Source organism: Mirounga angustirostris, unplaced genomic scaffold (assembly GCF_029215605.1).
Source record: "Mirounga angustirostris isolate CCGP_5_RB_7025 unplaced genomic scaffold, mMirAng1.0.hap1 SCAF_1, whole genome shotgun sequence".
Lineage (NCBI taxonomy): Eukaryota > Metazoa > Chordata > Mammalia > Carnivora > Phocidae > Mirounga > Mirounga angustirostris.
The window spans coordinates 102,028,552-102,046,698 of NW_026991709.1; the positions used below are offsets into that span (position 1 = coordinate 102,028,552).

The 18,147-nt window shown below is 39.4% G+C and overlaps 2 protein-coding genes across 2 annotated transcripts in view; both read right to left on the minus strand.

Moving 5' to 3' along the window:
* Positions 1 to 18,147, minus strand: part of PPM1L (protein phosphatase, Mg2+/Mn2+ dependent 1L) — a 448,415-nt gene that overhangs the window by 356,267 nt on the left and 74,001 nt on the right. The window lies entirely within an intron of this gene.
* Positions 12,029 to 14,216, minus strand: ARL14 (ADP ribosylation factor like GTPase 14). The gene has a single exon (XM_045863697.2). The coding sequence runs from the start codon at positions 13,950 to 13,952 to the stop codon at positions 13,374 to 13,376; it is 579 nt and encodes a 192-aa protein (XP_045719653.1). The 5' UTR covers positions 13,953 to 14,216; the 3' UTR covers positions 12,029 to 13,373.

Sequence of the window (18,147 nt, forward strand, 5' to 3'; positions counted from 1 at the left end):
GTATATCTCATTTAGCTCTAGTGTACAATTCTAAGATTTACTAGAAACTTCTTTTCTTCTGAATCACCCACTAGTACCAAAACTGATTTTGATTAAGTAAGGTTTATTTTGGTTTTCTTACAGAAATAATGTTGCCCAATTAGTTGCAACTTATCTATTATAACAACACTAACAACAGAGGACCATGTCACAATTCAGTTTAAAATCTGTTGGCTTCCCACATGGAATAAGATCAAAACTCAATTTATGACCCTTGATGGTTTGGCTCCTGTCTACCCTTCCAGTTAATTTCACTTATATTCTGTCCTCCAAAACATGTTCTGAATGTACACCTCTGACTAAAGTGCCAGTTTCTCTCCTTTTCATCTACTCATATTCTCACTTCACTCATACTGAAAGACGAAACTCAAATGTCACCACCCCTCAGGTCTTATTTGGAATCCTCCAGCATCCAACATACAGCCTGCTCAAAGAGAGAAGCAAATAATGTCTGCTAAAAAAGTGAGTTTTTTAATATTTTATTCCAAGAACCTTAGATTGGATTATCAACCCAAAATTCTTCTAGATTACAAATGACTTAATTAAAAAAAAAAAAAGACTGCTAGCATCCTTGAAAAGAAAATCTTGGATAATATCCTTTGGAAATTAAGCACAGAACATATTCTTTTACTCCTTTTTTTCTTTAATTCAAAGTATTTTTCATGTACAATAACCAGATATATTTTGTAAACATATCTCCAGAAACACTTGTTTTAAATTACTATACCTTTTGTTATGACAATTAACCACTCAATTTAAATGATAAAGCTGCAACTAGGGGATGAATAACATGCTGTATTCATTAAGTGTTCTACTAGCGGAGAATACAGTGGTAAACTGCAGATCACGGCTTTTCTCCCTGAATTTACATACTTTCGTTTTAACTGGGGGTGGGGAGATTGTCAACAAATTAATGGGTAAGTCATATATCAAAGTAATCATGATCTACAGAGATTTAAAATTTTAAATAGGATGATTGAGTAACAACTTTAAAGAATGGAGGGGGCGGGGGCTCGCTGAATAGACAATAGTCAAACTGAGATCTGAAGATGAAGACAATGCAAAATTCAGGGGTAAGAGCGTTCCAAGCAGAGGGGCCTGAGACACAGTGGTGAGACAAAAGTGGTAGATGAGGTAGGTGAAGAGCCACACATAGATCAAGTAATTCTTTGTAAACAGGCATAAGGAGTGTGAATTTAAATCTCCAAGTAAGGGAGAAGCCATTGGTAGACTTTGAGAAAGGAATCAACATAATCTAGATTATACTTTTTGTGGTCGTTTGTTTTATAAAATCACTTTGGAAGTTGGGTAGAGAATGGATTTGGGGGGTGAGGCCAACTGGAAGGCAGTAGTAGTCCAATCCACAGATGGTTTCAGCTCAGACTATGATTGAAAATGGAGAGATTTATCCAATTTTGGAAGTTGAGTCAATAGAATTTGCTGACCCATTGGATTGAGGGGAAGTAGAAGGAGAAGTGTCAATTCATTTCAGAATACTTTTCAGCCTATTTATGTGGTTCTTAGGATTCTTTGTAACGTCCTACAGGTTCCTCATTAAGGAACTCCTTGACACGCGTTCATTTTACATTTGTATGTTTGCACACAAACATATTTGTGCGATCTTACTATTTAAAAATAACCAATCTTTAACAGGTAAAATGGGTTAAAGAGTGAATAGCAAAAGAGGAGTACAGGCAGCACGCGTATGCAACACTTCAATGAAGTTTGGATTCGTGGTCATGTTCTTTTATTACCCCTCCTACATTGCTCTGGGGAACTACCCAAGCCCTAGGCATACGGTGTCAGTGCATCCATCAGACGGCGTCCCCTTGGTCCAGATATGTCCCTTTAAGGAGGTCAGCGCCCTCGGTCCCTGCACACTGACACCGCGCAAGCCCAACCATTCCCAACATCTGCCTGCGGCTCCGGCCAACCAGCTTGCAACATCCTTGCAGAGAGAACGCCGGAGGGTTGACGTCAGCGCACAGTGGAAGCGGAGAAGGGGGTGACGTCAGTGCGCTGCGCTGGCCTCCAGCCTTGACTAGTTTTCCTGCTTTGGTCCGGGCCGCTGCAGGTGTGCGGAGGGCGTCTGCTGTGGTGTGGTCTCGCCCTGCGGCTCGCCCCTACTCTGGTTCATGGGCCCCCGGCAGGTGTGAAGGCAGGTCTGGGTCCTGCATTCATGGTGAGTGCGCTGTCTTTGCTTTGGGCTCCTCTCGGCTCTCTGGCCCTGCCACCACTCCCGCATCCTCATGACCCTCGGAGTAGGTAGTAGTCACCTTTCAAAGTCAAAAGACCAAAGGCTTGGAGAGGAATTTGCACAAGATTACAGAGCAGAGCTGTATTCTAGATAATCCAATCCTTCTCTTCACTAGAAAAGGAACACAAACATATCTTACTCATGGAATGTTTTGAGGTGGTGCATGTAGCGTCCCTTACAGCCTCCTTACCAATGTTGAGTCTGTCCGTCCACCCCAGAGCAGGGACTAATGTGTTTTTGGAGTAACGTTGTTGGAGTCTGGAGCCCACAGCCAAGAAAGAATTCTTGAGATGTCTTGAGTGCAAACAGGTGGTTTTAAAGAGCTACTGCCCCAGGATTGTGAAGAGCAACTGATTATATACTTTGGGGTTGGGAAGTAAAGGTAAGGGAAGTGCCAAAAGGATTTTCATATGCTAAAGAAGACTCACAAGATACTGAGGCCTTGGCTGTTGTCCAACTAATGTTGTTTTTCCCTCTAGCAGGGTATTAACGTTAAGATAGTTGGGAGCTTCCCTCTGCCTGCCTCAAGTATTTGTCATTGGGATGCAGGGTATAAAGACATTTAATTTTATCTACGTTTCCTTCTGCCTTTGTTTCTCACATCAGGACCAGTTTTGCTTTCTAGCTGGGTCCCAGGCCATCTCCACACAAAGGAGAAACAGTGTTGAGCAAAAGGGCTGAAGCAGAGAATTGCAGATCTTTCCCAGAAAAAGGTGAAGTCAAAGTGTAGATGTCTCAGCTGCAGTCTGCCCATCACACATGCAGGACCCTATCCAACTGTGCACTTTCTCACCTAGTTTTTAATGTAGTCCACAGTTCTGTAGGTGTTGGCAGGGCTGTATTCCTTTATGGGGGCTCTAGGGGAGAATCTGTTTCCTTTTTCCAGCCACTATAGGCTGCCTATATTCCTTGGTTTGAGGTCCCCTTATTCCATCTTCAAAGCCAGCAATGTTGCATCTCTCTGAGCATTCTTCTATAGTCACATCTCCCCCCTAACTATGAGCTCAGCCAGGAAGATTTCTCCAGTTCTAAGGATCCATGCAATTAGATTGGGCTCACCTGGACAATCCAGGATACTCTTTCCATCTCAACATACTTAATCACTTTTTCCTTTTGCCATGTAAACCAACATATTCACAATTCCAGGAATTAGACAAGGATATCTTTGGAGACCATTATTCTGTTTACCACATTCTGGGTCTTTTCTTGCTCTTCTCTTTAGCTTGTCATTTACTCTTCAGCATCAGCCAGATGAAATCTTTCCTCGGAAGCATCAGCGGTCTTCTAGAAGTAGGGTAACCATATATGGTCCAAACTTAGACACTTTTGAGAGTGAAAGGGAGTACTAGTAACATTTATACCAGGTCAGCAGGTATACACTGGACTGACAAGACATGGCAGGATGAAATGGGTGTGTGAGCTGTGGAGACTGTACCCCGAGTTGGAGCAACTTTATTATGGACTTCTACCCTCCAGCCTCTTGGAGATCAAGGAGATGTTGGGAGGCTTTACTGCCCTCAGAAAATCCATGTTTTAGGGTGGAGTTGGGACACTATCTGGCCCAACAGACAAAACAGGATTTTTTTTCCTCCACTGTTTTAGCAATATATAAATAACAATATGCAAACAATATGTTTATATTAGGGACATTAGACTTTTATCTATGGTATGTATTGCAAATATTAACCCCCAGTTTGACATTTGTTTTTTTATTTTGTTTATGATGAAGCCTTCTTTAACAGGTAACTCCAATATACCTTGTAGCTACATGACAAAAGATGAAAATAATTCAGGGTTAGGAAACTGAGGATCTGCTCCTAGTCCATTGGTGATTTTCAGCTTTGAGGAGAAAGGAAAAAACAAAGTAAGGATCCCATAGCTTTTCCTTTATTTGATTAAGGCTTTCCATTTCAAAATCTGTTAATCCTAGATCATAGAGAGAGCCAGAAGATATTTCAGGAAATCACCTTGTGATATTATTATACAGATAGGTTAAGTGTTAAACCCAAGGTTAGTTCTTACTTTGCAGTTGCAAAATAGCGGCTTTCCAATTCTGTCATATCCTCTACATTTTTCTGTATAAAAGAGCTTTGCTTTCCCCCACCCTACACCGTTTCCTTTTTGTCTTCTTGTATTTTTAATAAATATCATTATAAACTTACAGTTTTTGTTTTTATTTACTCAATGTGATATAATTCATTACCATCTGTATTCTTTTTTGATACTCAAATTGTCTCGGATTTGGCCCGTGGGAGTCTCTGTAAGCCATTCCTGTAACCTTTGACCTATTTCCATCAGCCTTTGAGTTCTTTCTTGTGCCCTTGCACAAGATATTTCAGGCTCATCTTGTACTTTACCTGCCCCACATCTGAACTGCCATTTCTCCAAGGAGCTGTGGTTCCTTTCAGTGAGGTGTAATATTTAGAGACCAAGATCTGGACTTTAGGTGTACATATTGCTTCTGGGCTGTCATTGCCTCTTGATCCTTTTAGTTTTCTGTTGGCATATCCCTCTTTTTCATTCTTTTTTTAAAATTTATTTAATTGAGAGAGAGAGAGAGAGAGAGAGTGAGCATGAGCTGGGGGGAGGGGGGCAAATGGAGAGGAAGAAGCAGACTCCCTGCTGAGCAGGGACCAGGAGGTGGGGCTTGATCCCAGGACTCCAGGATCGCAACCTGAGCCAAAGGCAGAAACCTAACCAACTGAGCCACCCAGATGCTCCACCTCTTTTTCATTCTTTAGTTCAGCCTAGTAGTATTTCACTCTGGGAATATACTTTTTTTTTAACCAGTCTCCTATGGAAGAATATTTAGGTTATTTCCAATATTTTGCTATTACAAACATTTGCCTTGCACATACGTTGTTTCAGATCTGTGGTTTTGTATATTCAGGGAAAATTTCAGCCAGTGGAATTGCTACATTAAAAGGTAAATGCGAATGTAGCTTTCTTAGATATTGCCAAATTCTCCTCAGAAGTCATACCATTTTGTGTTTCCACAGTCTTACCAACAGAATCAATAGAATATGTTATGAAACTTCTATATTTTTTGCAAACATGATAGATGAGAAACGGTATCTAAATGTAGTATTAATTTGCATTTCTTTGATAGCAAAGCTGAAGTTTTTTTCATTTGTTGAGGATCATTTGAATATCATTTATTGTTAATTGTATGTCTTTTGTACATTTTTCTATAGAGTTTTTGGGTTTTTTAAAAAAATTTGTATTATTTTATATTAAGAACATAACACCTTTATTATATACTATGCAAATATAAGTTCCCTGTTTGATATTTGTCTTGATTTTGTTTATGTTTGCCACAACTTTCATTTTTATGTGGTTGAATTTATCAATATTTCCTTTTATTATATCTGGGTTTTCAGTCATAGGCAAAAGCTACTATAAATTTTGACATTAATTTTTTCCTGTCATAAAAGATTTGAAATCTACAAGTTTATTTATTTATTTTGATGTCTTCAACACATAATACTGTAGTCTTCTGTCATCTAATGACTAAAAGTTTTTACACCTCTTTTTTCTTTCTTTTTAACGAATTCATTTAGAATAACCTGATTCAGACATTATAGAAAGCCATTTGACAGTATGTATTGAGGCATAAAACTGTTCATCCTTGAAATACTATCCTAAGGAAAAAATCCTAAACCCAGCACCTAATATAGTGCCTGGTATCTATTAGATATTCAGTCAATATTTGCCAAATGAAGGAATAAATACAGGGGAGGGGAAGTACACACACAAAGATGTTTGTTGCTGAATTAGTTACATGAAAAATTGACTGCAACCTAAAAAACCAATAGTAGAGAAATGATTAAGCTATGGTATATCTACTTCATTGAAAATGACGTAACACTGAAAAAGGATGGTTCTGAAAGATACGTAATAATATGATAAAGATACATAACATACGAATGTGATTATAGGTCAAAAAAGATCTATTGAATGTATACACATATTGAAGAAAAAGAAAGACTGGAAGGAAATGTGGTAAAATGCTAATAGAGAGTTTTATTTTCCTATTTTCCAAACTTGATTTCTGATGAAAAACTAAAATTTGTTAAATAGCCATTCTCTCTGCTCCCTAGCTCTTCTTAGACTCCAAGTAGAGGATAGAAAGAAATACAAAGAAGTCTTGAACTTTCCTGAGTGGGTTTATTAGAGGTAGTGATAATGGTATAGTGATTCTGAAAGTATTTTGTTGTGTTGTAGCACAGAGCAAATGCATAAATCTATTGATGCTTTTTGGAGCCAGTTCTTTGTAGGATAAGGGATACAACTGGAATGAGGAAGATAAGGAAAAATCCTATGGTGCGGATTCAATTTGGAAGTATCAGTATTTTAGAAACGTATATATTTCCTTGCTTTTTCTACTGAATGGGCCTATAAACAATGATACTGCAGTAACAATAAGGACAGCTAACTTCATTATTTGATTTCTAAATACTATTCTCCAGTGAACGGAACTAGGGCTCCTAAGAAACAGTTAATTCCAGGTCTGAGGCAGCTAAGTAGGGGAAGTACAAGGGGACTCAATGTTCTTCCAATCAAGGAAGTACTCAAAGGCTAATAGGGACATATATCAACGGAACACAGCAGCTAGCTTAAAGGGTCGTCTTCTGAGCAAATTTGGGACAGGTTAAGCATCAAAAAAGAATAATAAAGAGAAATGGATTATAACAGTGTAAATAACAACAGAAATTACAGGAACTTCCTCTGCCCCCCAGATATTCTGATTAATAGGTCTGGGTGGAGTTTGACAATTTACATTTCTAAACAGCTTACAGGTGATGCTGAGGTTGCTGATTCAGGGACTTCAGTTTGAGTAGCACTGGATTATAAAACTTCGAATTTAAAAAGTATCTGTGAATAGAGAGAGATATTATGGAGATGGAGGATAAAAGAGAAAGCTCTTCTTTACAGTAGGAATGCCAGCTAATGTGCAAGGTAAATCACCATTTTGCACCTCCCAGTGTAATAACTGAGTCAGGAAAGGATCATCAATGGATGGTAAAAGCATTAAGAGAAAGGCTTTGGGGTGATACAAATGTAGGGATCCGAAGGGGTACGTGCACCCCAATGTTTATAGCAGCAATGTCCACAATAGCCACACTGTGGAAAGAGCCAAGATGTCCATCGACAGATGAATGGATAAAGATGTGGTATATATATACAATGGAATATTATGCAGCCATCAAAAGGAATGAGATCTTGCCATTTGCAACGATATGGATGGAACTGGAGGGTATTATGCTGAGTGAAATAAGTCAATCAGAGAAAGACATGTATCATATGACCTCACTGATATGAGGAATTCTTAATCTCAGGAAACAAACTGAGGGGTGCTGGAGTGGTGGGGGGTGGGAGGGATGGGGTAGCTGGGTGATAGACATTGGGGAAGGTATGTGCTATGGTGAGCGCTGTGAATTGTGCAAGACTGTTGAATCACAGATCTGTACCTCTGAAGCAAATAATACATTATATGTTAAAAAAAGAAAAAAAGAAGAAGATAGCAGGAGGGGAAGAATGAAGGGGGGGTAAATCGGAGGGAGAGACAAACCATGAGAGACTATGGACTCTGAGAAACAAACTGAGGGTTCTAGAGGGGAGGGGGGTGGGGGGATGTGTTAGCCTGGTGATGGGTATTAAAGAGGGCATGTACTGCATGGAGCACTGGGTGTTATACGCAAACAATGAATCATGGAACACTACATCAAAAACTAATGATGTAATGTATGGTGATTAACATAACATAATAAAAAAAAACTAAAGTGAGCATCTACATGCTGGCTAACTGAACATAATAATAATAATAATAATAATAATAATAATAATAATAATAATAAAAGTCAGCATCTATGGAAAAATAAAAGAAAGGCTTTGGGGAACAGGATATTCACACAGTCTCAAAATATACTTCTCATATCAAATTACTTATTAAGAACAGAGGGGAAAGTTATATTTTTACCTTGGGGAAATCTAGTGGATACTATCATAAAAGAAGTAATCAAATGTAGCATCATCAATAATGGGACAAACTGACACTCTGTGTCTCTTAAGGGATACAACAGGAAGTACATCAGCTGTGGAATATTCTTTTTTTTTTTTTTTTAATTGAGCTGTGGAATATTCTTGCCAAAAGTGTTTAACCTGAACTTAATTGTGAAGGAACAATCAGACAAATTCAGACTGTGGGGCATTCTTTTTTTTTTTTTTAAGATTTTATTTATTTACTTATTTATTTTAGGGAAGGGGGAGGGATGGGGGAGAGAGGGAGAGAATCTCAAGCCAACTTTGCCCTGAGCGTGAGCCCAACACAGGGCTTGATCTCACCACCCTGAGATCATGACCTGAGCCAAAGAAACCAAGAGTTGGGTACTTAACCAACTGAGCGACCCAGGTGCCCCCAGACTGTGGGACATTTCTTTAAATGATCTGGCCTAGAGCCTTCAAAAATTTTTAGGTCATGAAGAACTAGCAAAAGTCAGGGAAAATACTCTAAAAAAGTGACATAACCAAATGCAGTAGATCTTGGATAAAATAAGTTCTATAAATAAGTTCTATTTGGGGGGAAATTTGATTATGGACTATTAGATGATATTTAGTTAATGCTTAAACTTTAATTTGTAATAATGGTATTCTTATATGAGAGAATGTCTATTCTAAAGAGATGATAAAGTATTTAGGTGTGAAGTATCAGGATGATTGTAATCGTGTGTGTGTATGTGTGTGTGTGCGTGTGTGTGTGTGGAGAGAGAGAGAGAGGGAGAGATGGAGAAAGAGCCCAGACATGGCAAAATTGTTATAACTGGTGAATTTAGGTGAAAAGTACACCTGTCTTAATTTTACTTTTCTTTCAAGTTTTCTGAAGACTTGAAAATTTTCAAAATAAAAAGTTGAGGAAAAATTAAATTCCCCTTTCCTTTCCTGTTCTGGGGTGAATCAAATGAGGGTTCTAGAATGAGTAGGAAGACCGAGAAGAGGGGATTTATGAGGAAAAGAGGCCTGGGAAAAGGAGTGTGTTGGGACACATGGGAGGAGCAAGAAGCATGGTCCTAGTTTAGGGTAATAAACAGTGGTGGCTGTAACAACTTCCAAGTGTCCATGGTTTTAACACAATAAAAGTTTATTTCTTGTTCAAGTCTCATTCTAGTCTGAGACTCAGAAAGGTGAAGTAAACTTCCTGAAAGCCAAAAAAAGTGGTGAACCAGAATGCCCACCTAGTCGTGGCTCCAGAGTCTATGTTCATTCCAGTCCAGCACACTGCCCCCAAGGACCCTGAGAGTGTGCTAGGTCCAAATCTGCCATTCTATTATCTCTCCATTATTGGATCCATATTCCATCTTGAGACATATCCTAAGGCCCTGACAAGACCTCACTTTATGGTTCAGACCATTCATTCATTCATTCATTCATTCTACAAATACCTTTTAAATACCATTTGTGTCCTAAAGCTGAACATCACTATGTTCTGTACCTGTATCTGTTCTAGGATACAACAGCAAACAAAGTCCCTGCTCCCATGAAGTTTACCTTCTAGGGAGGGAAAGAGACAATAAGTAAATGAGTAAATGATATGCTTTAAAGTCATGATAAATTCTATGTAAAATAATAAAGCGGGGTAAGGGGGAGGGGGTAGGGAGTGGCGGGGATGAGGAGGTTCATTTAGATAAGGATTCAGGGAATGAATGCCTGTGCATATTTGCTTGGAGACCTGAAGGCTATGAAGCTGTGAACATTTGAAGACCTGAGGAAAACATATTCTGAGCTGGAGAAACAGCAAATTTGGCTGTTCTGGGAGTGAGGTGGGAGAAACAGGAAGAAGGTACCATAATGAGGTAAGAAGCGAATAAAGGTTTGTAAGGCAGGGCAGTGAAGTGAGCTGATGGTCATTTTTAGACCTCTCCCGCGTGGAGAATGTAGCCACCCAGGTAAGAATCAGTGGTGGCCTTGTGGTAGTGATGGAGATTGAGAAATGGCCAGAAGGGAGATATATTTTGGACCACCAGGTGACGTTTTCTATTCAGACATTTCCTATAGACGTAAGTTAGTGATTCCTTTTAAGATTATTGGGAAGATTTTTTTTAACCACATAGGGAAAATGGTAAGAGAGGATGCATTTTTTTAAAAAGATGCATATTTGTGGTTTTAATAATTTTGTGGAACTTTGGAAAAACTACTACCAAGCATTTAACATTGAAGATCCCCGCTGAGATCTTCCTGAAATCAGAAACTTTTTTTGCCAGTCTCTCAGCATGTTTCTTATATCTCTGTTATTACACTTAATTTATTCTGTATGGCTTGTTTTTTCAAAGAACCTTCTTTTTTTTTAAGATGTTATTTATTTATTGGGGGGGTGGGTAGAGAGGAGCAGAGGGAGAGGGAGAGAATCTCAAGCAGACTCCCTGCTGAGCGCAGAGCCTGACGCAGGGCTTGATCTCAGGACCCTGAGATTATGACCTGAGCAGAGTCAGATGCTTAACCCACTGAGCCAGGTACCCCTCAAAGAACCTTCTTAATATAGAAGTATTATATGTTGGCCTGCATTTATTTTCCCCCCAGCTTTACTAAGGTATAATTGACAAATAAAATTGTAATATGTATTACATATATAGTAATGTATTAAAGTGCACAATGTGATGATTTGATATACATTGTAAAAGGATTCCCATAATTGAGTTAATTAACACATCCTCCTTCCTTTTTTTTTAATGAGAATGCTTAAGATTTACTGTCTTAGCAAATTCAACTATGCAATACAGTATTATTAACTATAGTCACCATGTGTACATTAGATCCTCAGAACTTACTCATCTTATAATTGAAAGTTTGTGCCCTATTACAAATGTCTCCCCATTTCCCCTTACCCCATCCCCAACCTCTGTTAACCACGAATCTACTTTCTGTTTCTGTGAGTTTGGCTGTTTTAGATTCCCCATAAAAGTGAAATCACAGAATATTTGTCTTTCTGTGTCTGACTTATTTCACTTAACATAATGCCCTCTGATTTCATCCATGTTGTCACAGAGACCAGGATTTCCCTTTTTTGTGGCCTTCATTGTGTATACATACCACATTTTCTTTATCCATTCATCCATTAATCCACTGATGGATGCTTAGGTTGTTTCCACATTTTGACTATTGTGAATAATGTTGCCATTAATATGGAAGTGCAGATACCTCTTCAAGGTAGTGATTTCATTCCCTTTGGATATATACCCAGTAGTAGGACTGCTGGATCAAATGGTAGTTTTATTTTTAATTTAGCCTGGATTTATTCCTTTTTTTTTTTCTGAAGATTTTATTTTATTTTTTTAAGTAATCTCTATACCCACTGTGTGGATCAAACTTAAAACCCAGAGATCAAGAGTCGCATGCTCCACTGACTGAGCCAGCCAGGTGCCCTTAGCTTGGATTTATTCTTGATTGTGTATAATAAGCTCATAGAAGACAGACACCATACCTTATTAACAGAACAATATGACAAGTAACGGTACTGGCCTTGAAGTTAGACAGATGAGTTTGAATCTTGACTCTGCCACTCCTAGTTAAAATACAAAGTAGGTTTTGTGTGGTTGTTATTGTTGTTACCTTGTTTAGTCTCAGTACTCTCCTCTGTAAAATTGACATAATACTGCTAATTTCTCTCAAGGCAGTTGTCAGCATTAAATGAGATGCCTGAAAGCGATTACACAACACCTGGCACAGACAAGCATTCAACCAATGGTAACTGTTACCATGTGTATGTCTACTTTATATTTGAATCCCTACCATGCAGCACTCAGATCTTTGCTAGCAAGATCATGGCTAGGGCGAGAGAAGGAAACCATGAGAGGAATTCAGGGGCTAGCACCCTTGAACATTTATTTTCTTCCGTGACCTTAAGATTTGGAGCCCCGGGGGCTGCTGTCAGGGCCTGAGGCATGCTGCTTCTAGCCCGAATGAGCTTTGTTAGAGGTGGGGCAGGCAGAAAGTGTCATCTGTCAGCACCAGGACCTTCCTGGGAGTTCGATGCCTGTCAGGGGCATTCCAATTCAGTCCCCAGTTCCTTCTCCCCTCCCCAGCAGTGGCTCTTTAGGGTCTTCTAGTGATGGGAACTTCCAGTGACTAACCTCCACCTTCATGGGTCCCTAGGAGTTGGGGACCTTCTTAAAGACTACCTCCTGCATGAAGCACTTCCTGTTTTCCCAGGTCAGAAAAGAGTTGCTCCTGTTATCGCACATAGTACTTATTGCCCTATTCTAGCTACTAGCTTTATGTTGTTTCCTCCTGTGAATTGCAAAGACTCTGAGATTAAAGTCTGGCTCTGGTTCCTGTTTGATCAGTGCAGTGAGCTGTACATATATTCCCAAGTAATGACTGTTCTACCGAATTCTACATAAGCCCATCTTGGGGCTACAACCTCAAGCTGAGCAAAACCCAGGCCTCGCCCTAAACTCTAAGGAGCTAGCTACCCTGATCCCCAGAACTTTAAGGTATAAACTTCTTCCTATGTTTCTGGGCAATTAACAGCCTGAAGTTCCTTGTTTGACTCACTGTAGGAAGTTCCCAGCAATAGATTTCAAAGAGTTGGCAGGAATCCAGAAAAAAACTTCATTTAAGGCATAGGGATCTACAAGATGTTAACACCAAACTTCTTCCTCGCCATAATTTAAAGTTCTATTTTTTTACTGGCTGTTCCATAGGAGTGTGGTAGAAATTCAATACTGTAACAGCTGGAAACCATCTGAAAGAATTCTGACCCGATTAGCAGTTTACTTAAATTTTGTTCTAGTAGTCATATAAAAACAATAAAGCAATAATTTATTTGGTCCCAAACACAATTATTCTTATTTATCCAACATGCACAAAATTGTAAGATTTTATTCTCAACTATCATTACCACATAGTTTACTAAAGTGCCTGGCCAAAAATAATATTTTCTAGATATTATTCTAAGTTTTTAGCTGAATTTAGGTGAGATAACCTTTTAGGAAAAGTTTGCTAACTCGGCAACTTGCTTTTCTCACTTGGCATAGGAAAAAAATTACCCTTTCAATTTCACCAATACGTCACTGCTTGGACCTCAGTTCTGCTTAAAGAATGCTAAAGTGTCTCCTCTTGATTTCATGTGGCTTTTCACAAATCCAGTCAATTTCCTGAACGCCTCCATCAGTCCATCCCCGGTGACGGCACAGCAGGGCTGCACATACCAGTTCCGGTCACTGCAGAGCTTCTTCACTCTGAACATTCTGGTGATGTCCTCGGCAGTCAGAGCTCCAGGTACATCCTGTTTGTTGGCTAACAGGACAACAGGCACATTTTTAATGTGTTCATTCTTCAAAATGTGCTTCAGCTCTCTCCTGGAGTCTTCCAGTCGCTGCTTGTCTGTACTATCCACAACATACATCAGCCCATCGGTGTTCTCACAGTAATACTCCCACACGGTTCTCATTTTTTCCTGTCCTCCAACATCCCAGACTGTGAGTGAAAGACTCTTTTCCAACTCGATCATCTCCACGTTGAAACCTATTGTTGGGATGGTCGTAATATCCTTAGCAAGCTTTAATTTGTAAAGGAGGGTAGACTTCCCAGCTGAGTCAAGTCCCAAAAGAAGAATCCGGGCTTGCTTGGTTTTGGGGTTTTTAGAACTCAGTAGACCCATTTTAGGGTTTTTGGGGTTTTTTTCTCCCTTCAAAGACCTTTTCTTTTGGCCAGGGCAAATGTTTACCCTCCAGGTTTCACATGAAAATAATAAAAGGAAAGAAGATAGCAAATGCTTCGTGTCGTTTTAAGACTGGGAACTTGTGTGCATTTATGTAGCAGCTTATTGACCTCATTATAGGCAAACAACGTTTTATTTGCAGTCCCAGCCAATCGTAAGGAATCTGGTATGAGTAAGCAGCCAATGTTATAATTGCTCAAAGGGGAAATTCTTTGAGTGAGTAGGATGTAGGAGGGGCTGGCTGCGTGATACCATAGCTTGTTCTCTTCCAGATGTTGGAAATTTAGAGGTAACCAGAGGTTTATGGGAACATGGTTCGGTAGTAGAATAAAAACTTAACAAGTGTTTTATAGAACTTCTCTAGTTATTTGAACATTTCTCTTATCCCAGTTGTAAATGAGTAACTAGGCTTCTGAAGTCATGAAGAGAGAGTTTATCTCACAGTGCCGTAAGTATCTTTAGTACTTCCCCTTGTCCAGATCACTCAGTAGGATACTTTAAACCACCCAAGGTTATGTGAACCTTACTCCCATAAAATACAGAAACACTTCTTTATTCTTCTAGAAAATTTATACTGTTCACAAGACCAAATATACAAGGATAGGAGGGGAGTTTGTAACACAAATACTTTTGAAATTAAGCAGTCTTATTAAAGGTGGAAAATTGAATATGTGTTTTTATCTCCTTTCCTCAAGACTCCACCAAAATGATGGTGAAGGAATAAAAAGAACATATAAACCCATAACAAGAGCAGGAGAATCCATCAGAGGGTGAGAGATTTCAACAAAATTCTGCAAGGTGGAATATAGATGGAAGATGAGTGGTGGTAACAAAATTCAACTGAGTAAATTTGAAGATCTGATTGGCTTTATTAAGTGACTCATGAATTGGGCAGCATCCCATCTAGCAAGTAAAGGGGAGTTTCAAGAAGTTGTATGAAATGGAAGCTTTCTATAGAAAAGAGGATGGGGTAGGAGATGGGCAAAATGGGTATAGGGAATGGGAGATACAGGCTTCCTATTATGGAATGAATAAGTTACGGGAATAAAAGGCACAGCATAAAGAATATAGTCAATGATATTGCAGTAGCCTTGTATGATGATAGATGGTAGCCACACTTGTGGTGAGCATAGTATAATGGATAGAATTGTTGATTCACTATGTTGTACACCTGAAACTCATGTAACATTGTGTGTTAACTATATTTCATTAAAAAAATAAAAAGAAAGGAGAATGGGGCAAGAAAGTTACTAGCAAAAGAAAAGAAAGGATTGTTTCAGGCAAAGTCACCCTCCCTTAGGGAGAAGGGCAGGGGACCTTTTTAGATGGATTACTTCATCTTCCTTTTTTGGGGAATAGAGAGGGCCCATGTGACAAATTATATCATTGGTGCTGCTCAGAAAATTTCTGATTGACAGGTTAAGTTCTATTTCTGGGGGAGGTTGAATCTGCAGTTAGGTTAGGTTTTAAGCCCCAGTTTGGTGACTCAGCCTGGCCCAAGTGATGCCATTTTGAGCCTATGGTTTTCTTTTTAACAGTGGTAACTGATGCAGCGGGATAAAGCCAAAGCTTAGAGTCTTGATGCACAGAATACAGATGGAAGGGATGAAATGAGGGACTAAAAATAGAGGGGGTTAAACATCCAAATAAAGACCCCCAAGATAGATAAATAAATAAAACCACACACACTTTTGCTGACTGACCATTCAGCAACAAGATGTTATTCCAGGAAAAAAAATTTAAAGAAATTGAATGATATCAGAAAAAAGACCTCCAGGTTTGGAGAGTTGGGAGTTTCCACATCATAATGCCTAACTCAACATTTAATTAACTTTATCCAACCTGACAGTTGGCAAACATTGCTCATGTACACAGAATGCCCAATCAGCTTTTCAATGCACAGAGGTTCCCATACTTAATACATGGCATGCCTTCCATATAATGAGAGAAAGACCAAGATAAAAATGAGGCTTTATAGAAGCTTAAGCAGGGGTAATGCAGGGAACAAAAGAAAATTTTCAATAAGTTTTAAATATTTCCATAGAGATTTGAAAAGGTATTGCATCCATAAAACAAGACAAAGATGCTATTCAAAAGGCTACTCAAAAAACAAAATAGAACTTTTGAAAAATAAATACATGATTTCCAAAATTTGAACAGATCAATAATAAGTTGAAGAAAATCTTTCGGAAAATAGAAGATAGAAAATATAAAAAAGAAAGAGATGTAGAGGATCAATCCAGACATTTTATTTATTTATTTTTAAAGATTTTATTTATTTGAGAGAGAGGGCATGCAGGGGGTGGGGCAGAGGGGGAGGGGGAGGGATATATCCCTACCCCCTCCCCTCTGGTAACCATCACTATGTTCTCTATAGTTAAGAGTCTGTTTCCTAGGGGGACCCTCCTACACTGTTGGTGAGAATGCAAGCTGGTGCAGCCACTCTGGAAAACAGTATGGAGGTTCCTCAAAAAGTTGAAATTAGAGCTACCATACGATCCAGCAGTTGCACTACTGGATATTTACCCCAAAGATACAAATGTAGTGATCTGAAGGGACACATGCACCCCAATGTCCACAGTAGCCAAACTATGGAAAGAGCCTAGATGTCCATCAACAGATGAATGGATAAAGAAGATGTGCTATATATACACATGGAATATTATGCAGCCATCAAAAAATGAAATCTTGCCATTTGCAATGACGTGGATGGAACTAGAGGGTATTATGCTAAGTGAAATAAATCTGTCAGAGAAAGACAAGTATCATATGATCTCACTGATATGAGGAATTTGAGAAACAAGACAGAGGATCATAGGGGAAGAGAGGGAAAAATGAAGACAAAACAGGAGAGGGAGACAAACCATAAAAGACTCTTAATCTCAGGAAACGAAGTGGGGGTTGCTGGAGTGGAGGGGGGTGAAAGGGATGGGGTGGCTGGGTGATGGTAAGTGCTGTGAATTGTGTAAGACTGATGAATCACAGACCTGTACCCCTGAAACAAATAATACATTATATGTTAATTTAAAAAAATTTTTAAAAAGAGTCTGTTTAATTTGTCTCTCTTTTTTCCCCCCTTTTCTCCTTTGTTTTGTTTCTTAAATTCCACATATGAGTGAAATCATATGGTATTTGTCTTTCTCTGACTGACTTATTTCCCTTAGCATTATACTCTCTAGCTCCATCCATGTCTTTGCAAATAGCAAGATTTCATTCTTTGTTATGGCTGAATAATATTCCTGTGTGTGTGTGTGTATCACATCTTCTTTTTCCATTCACCAATTGATGGACACTTGGGCTGCATCCATATCTTGGCTATTATAAATAATGCTGTTATAAATATAGGGGTGCATGTATCCCTTTGCATTAGTGGGGTTTTCTTGGGAGGGGGGCAGCAAAGCAAGGTTTATTGAGCAATGGTAAAGTGATAGTACAAAGCTCCCGAGGAGGGAGGGGACCCAAGAGGGTTGCCATCGAAGTTTCTAAGTCTAGGGGGTTTTATGGGCTTGTTGGGCTGTTTTAATCTGATTAACCCTCCCTGCACCTGTCATTCAATCAGGTATTTGTCTATCATATGGGAAAGGGTGGAGGACTCCTTCCAGGGTGGTGTAAAATCCTTTTAAGGGTGGCTTCCTCTTAGGGCGGGGGCCCCTTGTCCCTGCCTGCGTGCCTGCCTTCCAACTATCCATTATTCTCCCCTCTGAAGAGGTAACGATAACTGCTGTTATGGAAGAAGGGCAACGACTGATCATAGCTACTTCTTGCTGGTCAAGGGCGTTGGATGGGGTGGCAGTCAAGGTTCCTATCATCCCGATCTATCAAGGGGTCCCTTGTCGATGTCTGGTTTGACCTCCATGTGAGCCTCCATCTGAACCACCATTTGGAGTTTGAGGACCTTTATTGGTTAGTTGTCCTTAACAATGGTGGAGATCCCTGACAAGCCCCCATAAATGGTACAGTATTTTTTTCTCCGTCGGTACACATGGTCCTTGGTCATGCCGCTTCGAAGAATGAAGACAGAGTGGTGGGCAGCAAAGCAAAGTTTATTGAGCAATAGCAAAGTGATAGTACAAAGCTCCCAAAGAGGGAGGGGACCTGAGAGGGTTGCCCGTGTTTTTGTATTCTTTGAGTAAAT

Excerpts from the sequence above, each read along its gene's own strand:
- ARL14 (XM_045863697.2), bottom strand. The coding sequence starts at position 13,952 with ATGGGTCTACTGAGTTCTAAAAACCCCAAAACCAAGCAAGCCCGGATT.